The sequence below is a fragment of the Hemibagrus wyckioides genome, linkage group LG03 (assembly GCF_019097595.1).
Source record: "Hemibagrus wyckioides isolate EC202008001 linkage group LG03, SWU_Hwy_1.0, whole genome shotgun sequence".
NCBI classification, from domain to species: domain Eukaryota; kingdom Metazoa; phylum Chordata; class Actinopteri; order Siluriformes; family Bagridae; genus Hemibagrus; species Hemibagrus wyckioides.
The window spans coordinates 22913407-22937146 of NC_080712.1; the positions used below are offsets into that span (position 1 = coordinate 22913407).

Here is a 23740-nt window from a genome sequence, read left to right on the forward strand (position 1 = left end):
GTCTGCTGGGGTCAATGCTACAATGCAAAGATATCATCTACAGCTCAGCCAACAATAGAGCTTAGAGGCAAAGAAACCTCTTGCTTTGACCAGTATGTTAGGGTGTGTGTTCACACATGTATGTGTGTATATGTGTCTGTTTGAGAAAGAGTTTATAGGAAAGAGCAGGAATGTGGAATGATTTTGTGTGGAAGATTTGTCTGTTGGTGTATAAAATATAGCTTTTCACCATTTAATGACCATACTCCACTTTGAATGCTGTACACACATTAATACCTGAACTCAGGACCAGGATGAAGAATTAAAGTGAAGAACATTAGGTCAGATAAGTTCAAAAGATAATTAGCCTAAATTGGCTGCCATTGCAATATATTTAAATAAATTATAACTGTAACATAAAAATTGAAGTTGAAATTGAACTCGATCCACCAAGCTTGATATCACTATGATGTATGATGTATCAAGATCATGCCTGGTAGTAGTAGAGAGAGAGAGAGAGAGAGAGAGAGAGAAGGAGGACATGAATGAGTTTTGATAACACTCAACTTGTCTTCAGCTAAATAGACTTGAATGCGTCTTGCTGCTGTGCATAAACAGATGTAATGAGGCTAATGGAGGCAATATCAAGACAGCTGGATCAGAACACACACACACACACAAATAAAGCATTGCATGGCATGTGGCCTTGAGTTGTGTTTGCAAATGAAGAGTATAGCTCATCTCTCTCTCTCTCTCTCTCTCTCTCTCTCTCCCAGAAACAGCCAGCAGTTAAGTCATCTGATTAGTGACAAGCTGACAAGCAGAATTATTGTTCCAGTTTTCATTCATTCCAACAGCCAAAGACATTAATAACTCACTGTCAGTTAGACAACAGATTTTTATTGATAGTTATACATGTAGCAGCTGGTCATATAATATATTATACATATCAGCTTGTAAAACATTACATTTTTGGCATGGGATTTTGCAGGTGATCAGAACTGTCAGAATCGACAATCATATTGTCAGCGAAAATCTACTTTTAGGGGTTATGTGCTCAAGTTGAGTCAGTTCCCAAGTGCTTTGGGATAGGTGGCTAAAAATAGACAAAGACAAAGGACTTGACTGAAGTTCGAGGACAGGCCTTGTGTGATTTTACAAAGAAAGACGAGAGAAAAACTTGCAGTCTATGACGTCATGGTGTTATTGTGCATTCCTGTTTGGGCCAATGGCATAAACCTATAAAAACAAACATGAGTGCACAGTGGCTAGGGCACATCCTCTTTTAGGAAGGAAGAGGACTTAACATTGAGAGCAAGCAACAGTATCAACAGTCTCTTTAACCTCACCATGAACCATGAACTTAGGACGAGCTCCCAATAACTTCCCATTACCTCTGTGTGACTTATCAGCAGACAAATGCAACCAAGTCATCACACACAGGCTGGGTCCTAAACCATACACTGAAAAACCTGAAGCTGCCACCCATCCTGTTTCATCCAGATCGTTCTGTTGTTAGTCCAGTTCTTTTACTGGTGTCCCAATTTTTTTTTTTTTTTAAATGTTAAAGGCCATTGCGATTACAATTCAGCAAGATTATTATTTTTCCTCCTATTGGCAAGTGTGTGACCCAAATTTAGCCAATTACAGAATTACAGTGGATTAGCCAATCCCAAATTTACCTCTGACTGCATGTTTGTAAGTACTTGCACAACAATTTCAGCAAAAGGGGTGGGGTTTCTGCTTTGTAGCTGGGTGCTTAAGTTTGGTGAAAACAAGAGAAATCTTTATAACTACACTAAGCCATAATGTTCTTGAGTTCATGCAAAAAAATCTACAGCAGTGTGCAGTAAGTGACGCGACTACGTAAGAAAATGGTGAGTCACTTAATGAGTCAGTTGATGGAGGTACAGAGTATAAGCACGAGTCTACTTTGGACATTAACGGTTTAATAGATGGAAATAATAGATGCAGATTCTTGCCAGATTAAGCTGAAGGTAATTTTGAACGTCCACTTATAGTCGTGTACTTTAAGGAGAGAGAGAGAGAGAGAGAGAGAGAGAGAGAGAGAGAGAGAGAGAAAGCAGTTGAGTATTAAATTTAATTACTCTGGGTTACGTTTATTTGTAACACAGGGTAATAAAATTATATAAAAAAATAAAAGTAATGTTGAGCCATGATAGAAATTTATTTAAATAGTAAATATAAGAAAACTGTGTGACGAAATTAATTAGTATTAATAAGCCTTCTGTAAGCTGGTTAACAAAACATTGTAGAAACTGCCTTCTCAAATTCCCCCCTAACTGTATGAGAAAGAAAGAAAGAAAGAAAGAAAGAAAGAAAGAAAGAAAGAAAGAAAGAAAGACATGAGATACCTGTAATCAGTGTTTTAAGCACTTAACGAAAAGTTAAATTCCAACACAGTTATGTTCTAACTTTGAGTTTTGGGGGCCAGTTTCAGTTGGTCTCATTTTCAGAGGTCGAAATGAGCTCTACTATTAACGATTAGATTTTGGTAGTCAACGATACTTTTTGAGGAAACTAAATCTGCACCAGCCTGAACTGACAGTCTAGGTTACGAAGTTACGATCAATTTCATTTCAGTCCAATTTTAACCTGTTTATATAGCGCCTTTAACAACTGGGCGTTGTCACAACAAAGAAGCTTTAAAGAAATTCATGTTTAGCTTTACATTTTGGTCCCTAACGAAAAAAACCCCCCAAAACAAACAGAAACAGTCATACGGTCATACTTACCCACAGAACAGCCTACCTAATATAAATATTACCTTTTCTGCCTTTCTGATTCCATTTGTACATGTCTAACATTTAATTTTTACTAGTTTAAAAAATAAGCATGTCGCAATCCAATATTTATATATTGTTAATTTTTTTTTAAAAATCTGATGAGTTGCCATGAATACCTGAAATATGTATTTGTATCATAAAATAGCCTAATCAACTGTGGACCAGGTCAACAAAAGTTTTAAAAGTCCTATGGAAAAAAATTACATGGCATGCCTTGCCATCTACCGTCTTACAAATATCCAGCTTATTGATTTTTGTTTTGTACACAATAAAATATTTTTCTTTTTACATGGCTTTTCCTTGTAAAAGTAAGTAATACATTAATTATTATTTTGCATGTCTTTACGGAGAGCTGGTCAAATTAAATGCTAACAAGGTTTGTATAAAGTTATTATATTTTCCTATGAAACAGCTCTACCTGTTGCGGTTCATTGGCGTTACTCCGCTTGTAGCTGTCAGGCCGATGCAAGTCAGCGCCTGTACCGGAGTTCTCCAGACGCTCTCTATCGATCCCTCTAGTCCAGCTCTAGCGCAGACACATATCCCATCCGACAGCAGTTACTCACCCGTACATAACGAGCTCAGTCCACACAGCATTTTCAGTCAGTGGGGTTTGAGCTATAGATAGCAATAGATAAGAATTCACAAGAAGTGGAGGGTGAATTTAAATCTGACATGGACTGCTGACAAATGAAACTCATCTGCATTTGATGCATGTTTATCTGCCGTTTCACACCTAGAAGTCGTGAAAAATAAACATTACACTTGACGTTAATACTTGTTTTACCTTCCACTGCGCCTTCATTTAATTAAATAGAAGAAGCAAATAGGCACAGGGGTTAATTCAGTTCTATAGGGCGTTATCAGGTGCAATATTTTAAGTAAAATGGTCAGTTGTGAGCATTGCAATGTAGCGTAAATCTTCTGATAGACCCCAGAAAGGCCTAGTCAGGAAAAATAGACAAGTGAGTAGGTCGATATAATATTCCAATACTCTGTGAGTATTCTTTCATTACTGATGTCAACGTTGTAACTAACAGCAACAGTGTGGTCATTAAAAAATTAAAAATCATATACTGCACAAGTAATACTAAACTTTTTTTTCGTTTTCCTATAATCCCAAGACGCATTGGAAAAATAATTACTGACATACTCGAGGACAGATCATGGCAGGACCCGTAAAAACAAAGTCAGGATCGTTTCAGTACTACGCCATTGAACATTGTAGAGTCAGGGAGGCAAAGGCGTTGAAGTATCCGAATCAACGAAAGTGACTGAATATCATTTTATCATTTTAATTGCCCGTGTTTATTTCACTTTAGTAGGTATCATAACACAACAAAAATTATGCCACACATGACCTCATCTACGAATATTTCCCAGCAGCAAAAAATGTAATTAGTATAAAAATACACAGTTCATAAACAGAATATGTTTACTCCAGATTAAAGCGGATGTATCCATAGCCCGGAAAAATACACGTGGGTATTGCATAATAGTAACTGTACTAAAGATCCATAACTTTAATTTCGTTGTGTGAAAGCTAATACAAAACCTTAGAGTGACTGTGGCTCTGACAAAACGTCATATGTATATTTCTTTTCTAGCTTAATATAATAAAAATATTTGAAGATTATACTGTATATTATTGTACATACTGTACATTTTTTCTTCTTGTTTGATCTACGCCTAAAATTTTATTATATAATATATAACAAAAATGTTATTACTGGAATATTTATAAAATGTATTATGTGGAAAAAAGAATAATATAAATAAATAAATAAATAAATAAAATAAATGATAATAATAATAATAATAATAATAATATTAATAATAATAATAATAATAATAATAATAATAATTTAAATGAAAAAGTAATAATAATAATAATAATAATAATAATAATAATAATAATAATAATAATAATAATAATATGAAGAATTATTTAAGTGCAAGTTTACTATTAATATGTAATTAATATGTTGTAAAATGCTGCAGTATAATGAGTTAGGTTGAGTATTCTTGCCTGAGTAATAATTTAGGAGAGTGTGTGTAGAGAGTGATGTATTCTCTATACAGGCTCAGGGCCACAAGCAAATGCACGAATTATCTTATTTGTACATTAAGCGGCCGCCTCACACACCTTGAACAGTAATGATTACACCGCGTGCACAAAGACCTGGCACAGCCCTGCGAGAGGGAGCCTTTTTTGTAAATTAGTCATTAAAATGCAGAATATGTTGCATAATGTAAATATGTAAAGCCTTTATGAGTTATAAACTATGTAGAGCCCTTGAGGTTTTTCAGTTGTCCCTCTGTGGAAACTCGTAATGGTTCTAGAATCCCACAGTAGTGGTCAGAAAGGGGAATAATTTGTGTACCATTACTGATATAACAGTAGAGTAAATCTTTACTATCCATTGTCAATAATGAGTCGTTTGCTTATTTGGTCTATTGCCTGATATAGTGACTTACAGGAAAGAATTAATTAAAGTATTTGCATGCAGTTAGTGCTGATAATACTAGTTATTTATTTCCTAATACTGTTTTCATTTAATTATTATTGCCATTCACTCGTATGATATATAACACATACAAATGTATAAAAAGTGTTTTATAACTCCGAAAGTCAAAATAGCCTTATGACTTAAGGTACGTAATGATTTTGCAAGGATAAATGACTACCGACCGATTAAATCTATCTTTTCAGATTTGCATAAAATTATAGTCTATTCTAAAAGGAATGCTTTGCATTTCCATATGAATGACATTCTGTGGTAGAAAAAATCCTAACACAGTTATTCCTTGGTCCATAAATAAACCATTGTCCATATAATCAATCAAAATTTATAGCCGTGTAATTAAGAATTGTGACAATTTGTTTATTAGCCTTATAAAGTCTTTAAAAAGTGGGTTAGTGTCCAGCAAAGCTCGAGATTTATAATTGATTTAAAGGGTCCGGGGTATGTGTGTGTGTCAGTGTGTGTGTGTATCAGTGTGTGTGTGTGTGTGAGACATGATAGGGAAAGTTAAGAGGTAAAATATATTAGAGGGTGTGTTGTAGCATTATATCACATCTCACAAGGACAGGCGGGAACTTCTTAAGATGCAAAGTGACCTGATGCCCAGGTCAGTCAACACAGCAATATGAGCCATTGCTATAGCTAGCCGTGTGTCTTGGGTATAAAGGCGGACGCCGCGCATGTACTCCCATATAAGAGTGGTCTCTAGATTTTTTTTTTCTTTTCTTTTTCTTTTTTTTCAAAAATGGCCCCTGACCACACACACGCGCGCGCGCGCGCAGGCGCTATGGGTTTTGGCTAGGCAAATGCAGATGCAGGAGAACTCGCAAGAAGACGAAGATGGCCTACAGTTCCGGCAGCCTGGTTCCATTCAGCAGAGAATCCTCCAATGCCTTCATTAGAAGTAACGAGTTGACACAAGGTAAATCTAACATTGAGGTGCCATTCTCTCGGTGCGCGGAGAAGCCTCATTAAATGTCGCTAACAAGCCGTGCACATGCACTGATTGGACAGCTCCTGTATAATTCTGCAGACCTAGCAGGATGCCCACTTAATGAGACCACACAAAAAAAGACATAGTGATGGAGAACAAAACCTTCACAGTACAATAAGATGGACTTTGCCAAAACAGCTTAACGTTCGTTGTCAGTAAGAACGGAAGTCTAAAACAGAATGACAAAAGGAAGTGTTAATAGTAGAAACTTTTAGAAAATCTAGAACCTTTACGGGTCTTTCATTTGTTCCTCTATTTGTTCCTTAACGTGTCACAAAGGGTTTGAAGTAGAACCTAAGTAGACGTACAAGATAAGAACCCTTGTTTCTACAATAAACTCTTAAATAATCATCAAGGAGCATTTATTTCTAAAGTCGAATAATAGAATTTGATTCCAGAAAGAAATGGGGAAAAATTGCAGTTAGTAAATTGCATCTATTTAAGGCATATATTCTCCATGGTTATACTAGCTAGACTACAGTTAAAGTATTTTACGAAAGTTATAGGGCATGTGCTATACGAGCACTGTACTCACATTATTAGTGCATGATGCCTCAGCAGAGTGTCAAAAACCCCACATCACGTCTGCAGGTTACGGCTATGCAAAGGTCCTGGCGATGCACAACAGAAGAGGTTGAAAGCTTTCGACTAAGCTAATAAAAAGGGGCAGTTGCGCCCCATCCCGACGGCCCCACAAAGCTGCAAGCTGCGTTTGCCCTTTCCGGATTTCTGGAGTGGAGAGCATGCAGAGTATCCGCGTCGGAAGCTGCAAAGTAATAAGAGTATACAATCTGTAACCATGGAACGCCTATCCAACCTGCTTAATCAACTCCAGCGGATTGGATATAAACGCATACATTTTCATATTTTTGCGAAGCATATCTGTCAAATGCTATATTTCCGAAACTTACAAGATGTTAAGATGATGTTCATGATCGGGCACGTGAGACAGACCACAGTCACCTGCCAACTGCGTCCGCTTAGGAAGATTCAAGAAAGAAAACTTGCGACGATAGTCTGAAACAGCATAATGAATTTCGCAGCTACAATGAAGAAGAAAAAGAGAGGGACTTGTGTGATGAATGGGAGGGAGAAAAATCAGCGAAGAAGAAATGACGACAGGAAGAGGAGGCAAAACAAGTCAAGACAGATTAAATGCAAAGCATAAATACGCTTAGAAATCACGCGTAACTCAGGGATTCCGTCGAGCACAAAACGGGAGCGACTGTATCCACAGTGTCCACACAATAGATCTGTCAAAAAAATCAAGCATGTAATTATCTACAAAAATCTACATAAAAATGTTTCAGACTAGAACCTGAAACGAGAACGGAGATACGCGCTCCTAAATTTCTTCTCCCAACTGGTCTCTTACACTGCAGTAGGCTTTCGCGGCACAGAAATCACACGTGGAAATCCGTGCGCATGTCAACGTGAGGAGATGCTGGAGGATGCTTTTTAATGAAATGACAAAACCTAAGTTTTTTTTTTAAGAGCTAAGTGAGAAGGGTAGAACATTTTTTTACCTTATTTTCGGCTCCACCAGGTCCAAAAGCCCATGCTGTGACGACACATGAAAGAAAAACATTAAGCATCTGGTTTTTAAAAAAACGCACAAAGTTATTCTTGCTGTTAGTTAGGGCTAAGGCTGAAGTGCTGAAATAATCTACTTCTTCAGTAAAGTGGAGTTGGAGTTTAACGGGTGCCCGTATTGTGCTGTGAGGCGGTGCGGAATTAAATAAACAAAGAGGGAGCTAATGGCTCGTCGGTATTGAGGAGCTAGTCCCCCCGCTGCTTATCGCAAAGACTACAGCAGTGGAAGCCCGGGGATAAACAGACAATTAGCCCAGGTGAATAAACTTGTTTGGGGGTGTTAATTACATGCTTAACGTAAACAAAGGGCCGTGTTAAATAAAGTGATTTAACAGGGGCTTATGCGCACCCCGTTTCAGTCCTTACGTTTCGTCAACCCCTCGGTAATTTCCGTGTTGCCTGCAAGCACAGATTTCCAAGTAATCTTAAAAAAGCACGTAAAACTCAGTGGTCGTGTAAGGTGATCGGGTTAAACACCTGGAGATGCTAGCCTTTCAGGATATTCAGCAGGCAGGGGCCTCTTCGAAATGCCGGCCGGGCGAGAGTGGATTAGAGCAGGAATATGCGGTCAGCATTTCAATACAGGTTATTTCCAGTCCAAGAAGCTTTCCAAAGCGACCAATTCAAGTGGTACTTGGAGTTGCTTCACTAAAGTTTCAGATGACAGAAAAGCAAACGACTGTGATATTGGAGAAAATAAAACAAAACTACCCACCTTTCTCTTTCCTTACCCAAACCTAAGTCAATCTATGCCATACCTCACTGACAAATAAACAACAACTAATATGGCAGGGAAATCTGCGAGACTGCAACATGATATGAAGCGTAGATATGTTCTGTCATCAAATTAGTCTAGAAGCTGTGGTGGAATGCAAAAAAATAAATAAAAAAATAAATAATAATAATAACTTGAACTATCTTAATATAGCAAAAGATCATTGTATTGGCTTTAAAATTAGATATTGCATATCGTTCGAGATAATAGCACACTCTTACTGTTGTTTTTAAACATGTAAACGCCAATTTCCATTATATTTCCAGTTTAAAGGCATAAGTGGTGCAGCGGCTCAACCTGTAAAAAAAAGGAAGAAATATTAGCCTAATATGAAAGAGGAGTAAATTAATATTTCAATATATTCAATATATTATTTGAGAGATATTTTAATTCGCGAGGTGATTCCTATCAAAGTTATTTTACTTATCACCTATTCATGCAAGGGGCAAGAGATTGGTGTTTTCCTTTGCATAGAAAACACACTGGAGCCAGCAGAGGGATGCTGAGCAAGCATCAGCAGCGACTGTATCTGCGCGGATGACAGCCAAATCCGTGTCAGGGAAAAAACAAAAAACAAAAAACAAAAAAAAAAAAAACGTTCAAATTTACTTTTGTGGGCTTCAATGAACAACAAATGTAAAGATTTATAGCTACCTAACTTACAAAATAACACGTTCAGGAGAAAAGCATTACAATAAACTTGTCCGAAAACATTCAAAAAGACATTCATACCAAAGGATGTATAGAGATTATGTTCATATAGTCTAGTGAATGTAAGCGCACCGTGTTGTAGACTCCGTTTCAAGTCCTTCATTTAAATGTGGATTCCATGTGCACGACTGTCACCCCCCTCCTCCAACCAGCCGCCACCCCTGCCTTCTCTTTACTACATATCTTCTTTAGCTTTAACGAGTCTCGTTAAGATCGCAATAATATTCCACCCACTAATTGCTCATTCCATTCAACAAATAGGCTGAGCCTCGGCTTCTGCTTCAGGAGGGAGGGCGGTGTTCAGATCGGACTTCCTGATAACCCCCCCGCGCGAGCAGCACAAGTGGTGAAAGCCACTACGTACTGGCTAATGATTGGCACGCTTGACAGTGATTGGCAGGGCTGCCATGACAACCCCACAACGACACCAAGAAGACCAATAGAAAAGCGAAACAAAATATTTCAATGCTACACTCACGCGTGGATTTTTAGGGGGAGATATTATGAGGCTGGTGTCATTAGGCGATAGCTATTGAATCATTCAATCTTGCACTCGTCCGTTCCTCTTTTTTTCTTTGCTAATTTTCTTTCTCTCTCAGGTCATTTCCATGGTTTTCAGATCTCCTTTAGAGCTCTATCCCTCCCATTTCTTCCTGCCCAACTTCGCTGATCGGCCCTTGCTCGTGGCGAGCAGCGCGCCCAGCGCCCGGTCTCCCGAAGACTTGTCCATGTTTCAGCTACCGACCCTCAACTTCTCCGCGGAGCAGGTGGCGAGCGTCTGCGAGACGCTTGAGGAGACCGGCGACATCGAGCGACTGGGTCGCTTTCTGTGGTCGCTGCCGGTTGCGCCGGGCGCATGCGAGGCCATTAACAAACACGAGTCGATCCTGCGCGCCCGTGCTGTTGTCGCCTTCCACACGGGCAACTTCCGCGACCTCTATCATATCCTGGAAAACCACAAGTTCACCAAGGACTCGCACGGCAAACTGCAGGCCATGTGGCTCGAGGCTCACTACCAGGAGGCCGAGAAGCTGCGGGGGCGCCCGCTCGGACCCGTCGATAAGTACAGAGTGCGCAAGAAGTTTCCGCTGCCCAGAACCATCTGGGACGGCGAGCAGAAGACGCACTGTTTCAAGGAACGGACGCGCAGTCTGTTGCGGGAGTGGTACCTGCAGGACCCGTATCCCAACCCGAGCAAGAAACGCGAACTGGCGCAGGCCACTGGACTCACTCCTACACAAGTCGGAAACTGGTTTAAAAACCGGAGGCAAAGAGACAGAGCAGCGGCAGCAAAAAACAGGTACACTTCATTTATTTGGCTCATGTGTGCGTGAAGTGACAACATTTGAAAGTTGAAAAATATTACTGGGAAATAAAAAGCTGCATTTATGGCCTGGATTTATTAAGCAGTCATTTTGCATTAAGTAAGCAGGCTACATGTTTAGCAGTTGAAGCTCAGTGCTGTGTAAAATGATAGAAAAGCTAGAGAGTTCGACAATGATTTAATATTTGTGTTAATTATTATTATTGAAAATGGCAGTCAGATAATAGAAGGAAAACATGTTGTAATTTTAAAACCAATAAATATATACTGGAGTTACACAAACAAGAGTAATAAATAGGCTGTTTGTACATGAACATATTTTTTCAACAATCTGAACTATATTTGCAAAACAAGTATTTACAGTTAGCTGTAGTTCTATGATATTTAGCTATAATCTGCCACGAAATGTACAATATACAATCCCATTTACAGTTGTTTTGTTGTCTGCCGGGTTTGTAGCTTAATAGCCTATTAATATAGCCTTTAAATGAAATATTATTAAATGGTAATTATTTAATACCAGTACCTGACAAATGATTATCATTGCCATGTCATCTTGTCTGCTCTAACGAATTACATATGGTTTAACTTCTCATATAATAGTCATATGCTAAGGATATAGATTTTGTGGTAATACAACAGCAACTATAAATTTATTCAATTTCTACATAATAATAAATAATTTTGTAAACACATTTACAGAGAACAAGGTCAGTTCCACTTGGCAAGATTATATTTTGTTCAGACATTTTTGGACTGCCAATTATTGATCACGTATAATCATATTATCAAGAAGATATATATTTTTTGTAACATTTTGAACAGCTCTTAATTTAAAATTAATCCTGTTCAACATTTTGATAAATATTTTTTTTTGCTTCATGTTATTGGTGTTTTTGTGTGTATCTAAGAGCTATTGCTTACGGCTGTTTGCTAAACAAAAATAAATAAATAAATCAAAAATCACAAGCCTTGTTACATGGGGCAGCTTCTGTTTAAGATCAGTATTCAAATGCACATTGACGTTTAGAATGACTAGTTCAAGACGCATAGATATTTTGTGAAAATATGAACCTGACGCGATTTATAAACAGTGAAAAAATAGGAAACATGATTTTTGTTTGTTTGCTTGTTTGTTTTTACTAAGGTTGTCAAAATTGGATGAACTGAAATTTAATTCGTTCTAGTCAAAATGTTATGGAAAAAGCTAAAGGTTTGGTATTGATCAGTTAAAGGCAGCAGTGTTTTCGGCGAGTTCAGGCTAATCTGGGCTAATACCAGTGTGCTTGCACAAAGTGTAGCTTCTGTAGGCCTGTGTTTCAAACTTGCTTGAAGAATCGTATCAGCTCGAACATATAAAGCATACCCATACATAGATATTGAATAGGCATTTAATTAATCGTTATGAACAAATATTTCATACTCAGGGTAATGTCTCATTCTTTCTCTCCTTTCCCCATCCAGGCTCCAGCACCAAGCCATAGGACAGAACGGCATGCGCTCTCTATCTGAATGCACTCCGCATAGCTCGGCAGAGTCGCCGTGTACCGCCGCCAGTCCCACCACCAGCGTATCGAGCGTGACGGAGCGCGCCGACATGGCCACATCCATCCTCTCCGTAACGTCCAGTGACTCAGAATGCGACGTATGATACACAAATAAAAGAGAGAGAGAAATATTTGCAGGGAATATGGACCTGAATAAACATTATGAAATATCGGGGAAAAAGGACCATAATTATTGAGAGAAAGAGAGAGAAAAAAAGAAAAGAAAAATATAAAAGCACGTCTTTTTTTTTTCAAGCGCTTTCAACGGGACCCACGCCTTTCCCCTACCCCCATCACTTGCATGTAATATCGATAGCTTTTTTTTATACGCAGGAAATAACCTTTCGCTCGATGTTTTCTGCCAGGATGACCGAGAGGAGGAAATTTCCAGAAACCGGTGTTCATCTTCTTTATTTTTTTAAAAAATTTGTTTTTAATTCGAGTGGTAATGCACAGCGCAGCCAGGATGCAATCCTTCTTCTTTTAGTTTCATCAGACAATCATTTGAGTCGTAAGCACCTTTTTTTTCACTGCTGTCACTGCCTGTGTGGGGTACTGGTCAAATGTGGAACTGTATCAGATTTTTTATTTTTATTTCGAGATTTTATATTGAATTATGCCTATATCCTAAATAATGCGATCATTCTCCCAGTTTGTAATATATGTGTAGAAATATGGCTGTATATAATATTGCTCTACGTCTCCGTTGTCTTTTCTATACCTGGTTCCTTTTCTTGAATTGGTGTTCATAACTATTTGTCAGAACGTAATTATTAAGCGCTCTAGACGTTTTTGTTTCTCTGTTTTAATACATTGAGTACAATGGTTTCAGTCGAGATTTATGCAAAAGAAGAGTAACAACGAAGATGTGAAATATAATCGACTGTTCAAAGGAATATTTCATGTTTAACCACGAGCGCTTAATTATTCAATGTTACTTTTCTTGCGTGTTTATGTTAATGTATACATTTCTAAGCTAAAATACAGTATTCCATTTTATAATTCTGAATTAAGTCGATGATTTCCTTGCCTGGCAATATCAGGCACAGTGATAGCATTTACTTTCCAAGTGTCAAAGGCGGTCGTTGTTATTAACTGAAGAATTCTTTATCGGTATAGCTACCACTAACGTCTACATTCTGGATGAAAGAATTTATATGCACGTCTATGAAATACTAACCGGGAAGCTTTTAGGATACGAAAACTCTCTCTCCTTTTGCCCATAGTCACTAATGAATACAAAAATTAAGTAAACGCACCATTAAATGGACTAATTATGAAGGACTCCTCCCCTGGCCCAATCTCCTATTGTAGCCACAGTGAAAGGGCTTTTCATCCAAAAGCGAGAAGCAGTACGGAGAGAAAAGCGTTCCCCGGGCCCAATTCACCCTATCAGCCCATTCACACCTCATATCAACCACGAAGAAAACTTGCTATAAAGGTTTTATTTGGATAGTGGGATACAGTTGGCTTACCTTAAAAACAGTTAAAATAGTATAGAACCAAACACACACACAACCCATCACAACAGGAAGCATGCATTTGCTTCTACACATGTCAGCATAACCTGTCTTCGCTTACGATGTTCAAGCAATTACACTATTCGTACATTATTTTTCTTTCGTCCCTAGTGTTTCTTGTCAGTGAATAGGTTGACGAAATTTTTAAGACTGCACTGTAAATGGGAACGGGCAACCAAATGTCACTTTACTTACTTTCCACCAAACCTTAAAACACCTGACCATCACTAAATATTCTAACTATTAAGTGACTACTGTCACTTGCGCTTATTGAAAAAAGACAGATTTACTGCAGCACGTTAATTATTTACAATAAAACACTCGTGTTAATCTCCATTCAGCCTGAGACTGAGTGAATCAGTGAGTGAGTGAATCGGTGAGTGAGCGATTCATGACCCCACATTATTAAATCAAATTAATCTGGCAGTAATAATCATTTTTATAACAACTATTTATCATTATTATTGTTTATTTATCATTATTATTATTATTATTATTATTATTATTATTATTATTATTATTATTATTATTATTATTTGACAGTTGACTCCACTCGGGCGGTAATGGTCATTAGTTGGTGAGCGTGTTTAAACATTTGCTCATTCATTCATTCATTCATTCATTCATTCATTCATTCATTCATTCATTCATTCGTTCGTTCATTCATTCACTCATTCATTCACTTAATCAACTGACCTGTGGAATTTTTTTTTTTATAACATTAACCGTCCAACAAGCAAACAAAGATATAAAGATATGGCGCAAATGAAAAATTTAGTTGGGTTGTCCCGCAGTGTTGATGATAATTAGTTAAAGCCTGATATTTTCTTTACACTGCTTTTTTTTTATTATTTTTTTTACGTCACATAGATCGGTGAATTAATTTGTATTATTTGCTGTGATTTGAATATCAGTATGAGTAATTATTTATTTTAGGGATTGCCCTGTAGCCATGCGTAAGGTTCAAGAAGAAGCCTTGTATTAAAAACTCTTGGCTTATGTTTGAGTTTGGGATAACATTTAACACGAATATGAGACAAGTGCAATAACAATAGACTACCATGTTTTCTGTCCATTCCAAGAGTTGGGTTCGTCTGTAGGCCTATAGTTAATAGTTCGTGTGGCAAAAAAGCTTGCAGAATAGATTATTTGTCCTGTTCCCATACCCTTCCTAGCAAAGAGACAAATAAGCCCAATCGGGCTGCAGGCTGCTATAAGAAAAGATCGCACTGCCCTGTTTTTTCCCCCTCTAAATTCGTCGGTTAAGTGAACACAACTTTTCTATTCGTGTGTATTCATGCAGCTCTCAATGAGCCACAGTTCCCCCTGACCCGGATTGAACGCGCAGAGATAAGATGCAGAACAGTCAGAGCTTTGGCAAGGAGAGAAAAAACACCTCAGTCCACTTTTTCCAGCACAAGCTTTCAGAAGGAAGATATTTATGCACCTAGAGGGGCTGCATTAGGGCTATAAAGACGGTGTTTAATGAATTGCGCATGTAACAGGATCTGTAAAAGAAAATCTTTTCCAAAAGACAGCATTTAATAACCAATTAAAAGGTCATCGTTTGAAACTTTGAAATAACGTTGTTGGATGGTTCTTTTAACTCAGAACACATCGCGCCCTAAAGCCTATATACGCTTATATAAATGAGTAAATGTTGTATTAAAACGTTTACTTTTTTATTTCAAATGGTGAGCTGTACCAGACTTGAAAATTCTTTAATCTGGTCACATTCTCAATCCGATTTAAATGTATTATACACCAACCTACTGGAAAGTTTTGAGTTTGTTCAACTACTCAAAAATAGTTTGACAGGCTTCTAAAAAGAGCGAGAAAAAAACTTTCTATATCATATCTATTTATGAAACATTAATTATCTAGCATTTTATCCCCCGTACAAAAGCACCAACTGTTTTTGCACAGTACTTTATATAGAAAATTATCTTATATTAAGCAAATAAGACAGAGACTCAGTCAGCTTTGTGCCAATAGCTTGCAAATACACAACTTTAAACTTCATAGTAAAAAAAAATGTTAGAGAAGACATTGTTGAGCTAAGCAGTCGCTTATTTATTCTGAGGGGTAAACCGAATAGTGTTAGCTGTGAGTGATGTAGTTGGAAAGCGTTTAGCTTGTTATTTTTATTCCTTTATCCCTAGGTTTGGTCTGCTTAATATAAGCTAGATTTGGTTATGAAATGTAGATGTTGTTATTCTGACATTTATTTGGGATTAGTTAAAATGATCCACGCAGATTGTGGCTCTAGTTTTTTTTATTACTAAGAATATATAACTATAGGACATCTTTCCTGTCACCAGTAAGACACACACTTGCGAGAAGCGAATTGATACAAAACTGTGGCCGAATAGAGATCATGACTCGTGACACACACACACGCGCGCGCGCACACACACACTCACTCGATCGTGAGATTCAAATCAACAAAGCTGCAGTCGCTCCTGTCTTGAACTCTCCGCCGAGTTTTGATGCAGTCGGCATTAAAAAACAGCTGTAGGCTAATTCTATTAGTGCCGTAATTCTGCGATCACAACCTGCATGTGATACAGCATACAAGATCAGCAGTGCAGCTGTAAGGACTGTTAGGAACCATTCATAAATTGGATCCAGTGAGGCTCGGTATGTCCAATGTTGAAGTATATCCAAATATTTCATATGGGACAATCGATTTGGTCAGATTCCCAACTGAGAAAACTTTCGCTGGCTTTCTCAATTGCATTCTTTCCCGTTTTCTCTCACTCACACTCACACACACTCACACACACACACACACACACACAAAGGACTGAACGAGTGAGCATTGATCTCGCGCTTCTTGCACATAGTGAACTGACAGGCAGCTTAAGCGGTTGCAGCACCTGTGCTTTTAACAGCCACTCACGTGATGATTTTGCTTAATCATCACAATGTAGCTGACACAAAACTGATATAATAAACAAAAAAATATGTTTTTATTTAAATTACGTTGTAATTTATTTTAAATTACGTTGTCGTTACATTGTAAGAGATTTCCTAACACAATCTAAATATCTTGTATCTACCATAGGCCTATACCATGACAATTTTCAGACAAGAATATACTATCACCACTTTATGAACAATGATATATTAAGACAAAAAAGAAGGGGAAAGGGAAGGAAGGGAAAAGAAAGAAAGAAAATTGTTAAAGATTTTTTTTAAGTTGAAAGAAAAAGGGAAAAAAAAGTTGAAAATGAAGATGGGGAAAAGATTTGTTCGTGCTAGGTTGAAGAGATTTTATTAGTCCACCACATTCTGCTATAATACTTCTTGTCACCCAGAATATCTAATGCCTAGTCGAGGATGTACCATTTAAAATGATCAGGAACATAAATTTAAGTTAAAATGGTTAAACGAATATTGGCCAATACATGATGCGATCTGAACTGCATGAAGTCGCCATAAAAATTAAACTGTTGCCATTACAATTCACTCAGTATATACAGCTGATTAAACCTATTTGTCTTTAAATTATTCAGCTGGAGGGTTTAGAGGGCATAGCGTTTGCAATAGTGTGGAAACTCACTAAGGTACGACAATTATCTTAGGCAATAGGGCGACTAGGCCTGTAAGGTGCGAGAGAGAGAGAGAGATTATCTTTGCTCTGCACTCTTGTGTAAAAACTGAGCTCGGCGGAATGAACAGTGCCCTGGCCCCTCTATTCGCGCATCTCGGCTTGGCTCGGCCTCCTCAATTAGCACCGCTCCCGCCGGAGCCCCGCTGCGCCGCCCATACACTCCTCACCGCCTCCTACCGCGACCCTGCTCAACAATCATGAAACCATTTAGAAACTGACTCGTTCTGTAAATAATCTCAGACGCACCAACAATGGAAGCCATCCGACAGGAGTTTATTAGCAAGAAACCATTTAAACAGATGTCCTGTTTTACGCATAGCCTGGGGACATTAGAAGCTCCGCTGATAGCGCAGAGAGAGTTTCGAGCAACCCGGAAGTGTCAGTCAGAAGCGGCCTCTAATAGTTCATCTGGACACGGCGAGAAAGGTAGGTTCACTCTCTGAAGACAGAAACTACTAATCCATAGTGTATATAGAAAACAACAACATAATGAGGATGTTGAAGAAGAAGAAGATATTATTATTGTTGTTGTTGTAGTAGTCTAGTAGTAGTATTAGAAGCAGCTAACCTACTTCTCTTGTGCTGGTCACAACAAATCTTCAGTTGTCCATTTGAGAACATTACACGTTATTGCGTGCATATATCGCCCTCTTGTGGGGAATGTAAGGAAACTTTTCAGAAACACTGATCATTACTCATTACACCTTCAGTATAACATACACTATATTGCCAAAGGTTTTGGGACACCCCTCCAAATCATTGAATTCAGGTGTTGTTTTTCAGGGGTTGGGATTGACCCCTTAGTTCCAGTGAAATGAACTCTTAATGCTGCATCGTACAAAGACATTTTGGACAATTTCATGCTCCTAACTTTGTGTGAACAAAGTACACTGTACACCAGTGCACAAAGCAAGGTCCATAAAGACATGGATGAGTGAGTTTGGTGTGGAGGAACTTGACTGGCCTGCACAGAGTCCTGACCTCAACTTGATAGAACACCTTTGGGATGAATTAGTGCAGAGAAAAACAATGAATTCAGTTATTTTGAGGGGTGTCCTTAAACAATTGGCGATATTGTGTAGAATGCACAGATTTTAAGGTGTAGCTGTTTTACGAGCAAGTTCCAACATTTGCAGCATACATGTGTTTAATTAGTCTGAATGAACCCAGAGGTGAAGTGGGCAGATAGGTTACTGAAACCTTAGGGTTTACCAAAATTGTGGAACAATAATGTATGTAAGAAATGGAGGCAACACAATGAAAGACAATTTGATCAGTCCTCGGATCAAACTGACCCATTTATAATTTTTAATACAAGAAAAAAATAGAACAAATCATTTTCCAATCTGAATGTCGGTGACCTTGACTTATTTTCTGTGAGGAAAATGGACAGGGAAAAATAAAACACAGAACACGTTATCGAGAATAAAAATGATTTAAAAGAGTACTTGAAAACATACAAGTCATGATATGAATTAATACATGAGTTCATGTCAAAGACAGAAAGTAAGGCACCTGTGACCCCTCATATCCAGCGAAGAGAACAAGTCCCAAGATTCTGAGCACCTGCCCCAAGTACCCAAAGTACTTACCCCAAATGATCATCCCAACATCCCAGACAGCCTTCCAGTGGTAAATGTGAGTGCCTTTTTGCTATTCTGTGTGTGTGTGTTTTCTATTAGTGTTTATTATTTAGTTTTATGTGTTTATAACAAGATATAGATAAACATTTACACACAATAATTATTGATTGTCATGAAAACCTTGGGTCATTTAAATGTAAAATAAATTACATCAGAGTTACTAGGTGTGATTTTTTGCAAATTAATTTCATTTATATTTTTTAAATTGTGCCCCCCTGGTGATCCTAGGCCCAAAGCAATCACTTCTACAGCTCAAAACAAAACAAGCCTTGGGTAATACACAGAAAGCTGTATAGATGTATGTTTTTGCCTATTTTTGCATGTCAAACAGACAAAAAAAGGGGGGCCATTATGTCTCATGTACTGATCATGTATTTATACAGTATTGTGTGTGTGTATGCCCTTGACAAAACCTAATGGCAGAAAGTCTTTGTTTGCTCTATAATAATATGTATATGCATTTCATGTCTTTGTGTTTACTTTGCAAGTATTTACATGCGTGGGAATGGGGTGCTGAAAAAATAGTTAATTAAAAGTTCATTTAAGCAATTTAACCAACAGCACATTTTATTTTATATATGTATATATATACATACACACTACTCACAAAAAGTTAAGGATATTCGGCTTTCGGGTGAAATTTCAGGATGCACTTAAAATGCACTATAATCTTTACAGGTGAACTTAATTTGACCTTCTCTACACTTTTGAATGCACATGTCCAACTGTTCAGTGTTTCAGTACTTTTTGCATAACTTGCTGTTCTCTAACAAGGTGCTTAACGGCAAAACTGGTGTTTGATCCATGAATCGACCAATAAATTTTCTGGTTCAAATAGAATTGGTATTTAAACAGTCCTCTTCATCATGCTGTTCACATTTTACATCATGAGACCAAGACGACATCTAACAACTGATCAACAGTACCTCGCCATTGTGAGGCTTCAAACAAGATGTTCTCAGAGGGAAGTGGCCACTGAGGTTAGAGTGTCACAGAGTATCATCAGCAGGTTGCAACAGAAATACAGAGAGACTGGAAGAGTCACAGAAAGGTATAGAAGTGGACGTCCTTCGGCCACATCCCACGTTGATGACCGCTTCATTGTGAACAGTGCCCTGCGGAACCGGATGATAAATGCCACTCAACTCCAGGCACATTTAAGGGAGGTGAGAGGCACCCAAGTGTCACATCAGACCATTTGAAACCGTTTACATCAGCATGGTCTCCGTGCTAGACGACCTGCAAGGGTACCTGACCACACCACCAGGCACAGGCGTCGGGCCAGGGAGCATTTATGCTGGACCAGTGGGCCTCAGTGCTGTTCTCTGATGAAAGTCGATTCACGTTGAGCAGAAATGATGTCCGCCAGTGATGTTGGAGACATCAAGGAGAGCTCTATGCAACAGCCACTGTTGTGGTGGTGTTACAGTCTGGGCAGGTGTGTCTACTCAATACAGAACTGCCCTACATCTTGTGAATGGTACAGAGACAAGCCAATACTACCTGAATAACATCATTAATCCAGTCATTGTGCCCCTGCATGAACAACACAGGCCTAATTTCATTTTTATGGATGACAATGCTCCGGCTCATCGAGGTCGCATCTTTAGGGAACGGCTGCTGGAGGCTGGGGTATCTCAAATGGAGTGGCCTGCACCTTCTCCAGACCTGAATCCCATAGAAAAACTATGGGATCAGCTGAGTCGCCATGTAGAGGCTCGTAACCCTGCACCCCAGAACCTCAATGACCTGAGGGCCGCCCTTTAAGAAGAGTGGAACGCCATGCCTCAGCAGACAATAAGTCGACGCGTGAACAGGATGAGACGTCGTTGTCAAGCTGTAATTGATGGTCAAGGGCACATGACAAATTATTGAGACATTGACATTTTTGTTGTGGTATACCCACCACTGCTGTTGGCTTTTGTTTCAATAAATTGTTTGAGATGAGGAAATCACCATTGCATGCTTCTACTTAAATGCATGCACCATTGCATGCATATATATATATATATATATATATATATATATATATATATATATATATATATATATATATATATATATATATATATATATATATATATATTTACTACTCACAAAAAGTATTTAAGCATGCAAGTATTTAAGCATCTTATTTAATCTTACATAGCTGAGAAATATAATGTAACAAAAATTTAAGTAGCTCTGGATAAGGGCGTCTGCTAAATGACAGAAATGTAAATGTAAATAAAACGCAACAGTTTAAGAGTTCAATGCCCTTAAAAGTGTCATATGGGTCATTATTGAGCAATTGAGTGTTACTCAGGGGTTCAACAGTGGCAGCTTGGTGGACCTGGGATTGGAACTCATAACCTTCTGTTCAGTAGTCCAACACCTGAACCACTAAGCTAGACTTACAAGTTTACATGTATCACATTTATACAACTGAGCAATTAAGGGTTAAGGGCCTTGCTCAAGGGCTAAGTGGCAGTTTAATTGTCCTGGGATTCGAACTAGCAGCCTTCTGATAAATGTCTTAACCACTGACCTACCACTTTCATGTTCTCATTACATGGTAGGTTTGTGTGTGTGTGTGTGTGTGTGTGTGTGTGTGTGTGTGTGTGTGTGTGTGTGTGTGTGTGTGTGTGTGTGTGTGTGTGTGTGATTTTGCTGTGTATGCCACCCTTCACTAGGGGACAGCACCGAACACAGCTACTTTTCATTATGCGAATGAATGTGACAGCCCTGCAACCCTCCTTAACAACAGATAGAAGCGTTTTAGTGATGCGTATCCTTACAACCTATATGTTTCACGTCACTCACTCTTTTTCAGACTTTGTTTTTTATTGTTTTTTATTGTGAAAAATTATTTAAATCCATTTTTCTGCTATAAAACATAACAGCGGCTACGAGGCATGTGTACAAAACCTCAATCTGGCAACTCAGTTAACTGTTTTGTCCGCTACTCCTCCTCCATGGAAAAGCAAGAGTTAATTTCTGTAGTTAACACGTGTTGCAGTTCCCACTTTTGACCACTAGGTGTAAGAATAACTCTATGGAAGCTAAGCAAGGCAACATGGAATGGCGAGCAAAAAAAAAAAACAGAACATCAGTTTTTATCTGTCAAATAATGACTTTTTTAAGTTTACTGCTTACACAGATATAATTAGGATTTAAATAGAGCTGTTAATGATTATTTTATAAAGCTTGATATTTGTTAAACAGCTGATTTTAACGATTATTTCACACCTGCCCTTATAGAGCAAATTATTATTTGACTGTTGTAATACCTCCCTCGATAAAGTTTGGACAGCTTTTTCCACCACCAGGACTCGTTTCCTACACTAAATTTTGTAACCAAAAGTGTTGCTGTATGAGAAACGACAGATTTCCATGCGTATAATGTTCTGTCGATTTTACAAATTCAACTGAGCTTGATGTCTCCCTCCAATATTTTTCTCTTCTTTTCTTTTTTAATTATCATCAGAGGTAGTTGATGAGTTATGGACATGACAGCAGACCCAAAGCTTTGGAAAGTTCTGTAACAGTCTTGTCTTGCTGTAATTTGGTCTAACAGAACCTTAATAGCTCTTGATGCTACAGGTATAAAATAGGGATCTGCACATGGCCATTTAAGTGGAGAATCTGGCTCCAATTTTGACCTACTGTGCACACTCAATTATCACAAGTCCACTCATATATACAGTCAATTCATTACCTTGGCAGTGACCTCTGCCCTGCACCCTGATTCTTAACAAATTTGCTTTAATCATCATGCCTTACTAAAATATCATTTAGAAACAACACAGTAAAGGATGCCATCAGTCAAGAAAATAAAGATACACATATAGAAATTTATAGCTTATTCTCCACATAGCACATCAATGTTGAATAGATTTACTGGAAGCCACAATAACTGTCAAATATACTATCGGAAAACTGCATATAAACAGAGTTGTCAGGTTCTCTGAGGTAAGAGAGCCATCTGCTGGCCAGCTCATGTCTATCGTTCATTGCTGGTTTTAGTTAAATAATCCAGCATATAATGGAAAGTAGGTACCGAGAAGGAAATAGGACGAAATGTTTTCCCGATATTTTAGCTTCCCATGATTTTGTTTTTAGTTCATCTAAAGTTCATTTAAACAGCATGGTTTTGATATCAGTGAAACATTGCATGTAACTATGAATTACACAAAAAGTTCTAAACTACTTTAATCTAGATAACCTAGATTGTATAAAACAGTTTAACTAATCACTAGCTCCTCCACACTAAACATTCTATTATTTACATCATTACCTAATTTGAAAAGCCACATTAATCGATTGCATTGATATACAAGAAGGTATGCATCAAAACTTCTCTGTTCTGGCATGGAGGTGGTGCTTGGTTGCTTTATTGGAGTTATATTTGTACTCTTACTCTATTGCAGTGATACAGCAATGGCAAAGAATATTATCAAAAGACAACCTTGTAAGCACCATCTGCCCTCCTGATCTATATCCAGATCTTTCTTTCAATATATGTGTGGTTAGTTTTGTCTTGCTTCAATTAACACTATAATTCTATAAACGTCACTTCCAATTTCTTCTCTAGCTGTGTTCCAAGCATGTGTACAGCCCATATTCTATGTACCTGTGGGCTCACATGGTTTGTGCTATGTGATGTTGGATACATGGAGTATGTCTGTATGCCTGCTCATTCCTTCAGACAAACTAATCTCACCTCT

At 38.0% G+C, this 23740-nt stretch overlaps 1 protein-coding gene and 2 long non-coding RNA genes across 9 annotated transcripts in view; 2 read left to right on the plus strand and 1 right to left on the minus strand.

Annotated features, from left to right (window-relative positions):
- Positions 1–863: 863 nt before the first annotated feature.
- LOC131344977 (uncharacterized) lies at positions 864–9858 on the minus strand. Of its 5 annotated transcripts, XR_009203427.1 has the most exons (8): positions 9457–9829; positions 9104–9202; positions 8895–8970; positions 8376–8546; positions 7832–7866; positions 7217–7348; positions 6841–7071; positions 864–3404 (listed from the first exon to the last, which is right to left on the minus strand). It is a non-coding gene; the product is annotated as an uncharacterized LOC131344977 (long non-coding RNA). The 5 variants fall into 5 exon arrangements; XR_009203422.1 differs by having other exon boundaries at positions 7217–7866; positions 9457–9858; XR_009203426.1 differs by having other exon boundaries at positions 7832–8546; positions 9457–9590.
- Positions 9859–9992: 134 nt separating this feature from the next.
- six3a (SIX homeobox 3a) lies at positions 9993–15315 on the plus strand. Its single transcript, XM_058377577.1, has 2 exons — positions 9993–10684; positions 12173–15315. Exons 1-2 carry the CDS (start codon positions 9993–9995, stop codon positions 12357–12359), a joined length of 879 nt encoding a protein of 292 aa, XP_058233560.1. The 3' UTR covers positions 12360–15315.
- A 1588-nt stretch (positions 15316–16903) lies between these two features.
- Positions 16904–23740, plus strand: part of LOC131345511 (uncharacterized) — a 42084-nt gene continuing 35247 nt past the window's right edge. Inside the window, exons 1-2 of one of the 3 annotated variants that reach the window (XR_009203492.1) lie at positions 16904–17817; positions 18891–19029. This is a non-coding gene — a long non-coding RNA (uncharacterized LOC131345511). The remainder of the gene's footprint in view (positions 17818–18890; positions 19030–23740) is intronic. The other 2 variants (XR_009203491.1, XR_009203495.1) reach the window with 2 other exon arrangements.

Bases quoted from the DNA above. Each gene is read 5' to 3' on its own strand.
- six3a (XM_058377577.1), top strand. From the start codon at position 9,993: ATGGTTTTCAGATCTCCTTTAGAGCTCTATCCCTCCCATTTCTTCCTG. The intron at 10,685-12,172 runs GTACACTTCATT...TTCCCCATCCAG, and splicing joins GCAGCGGCAGCAAAAAACAG to GCTCCAGCACCAAGCCATAG.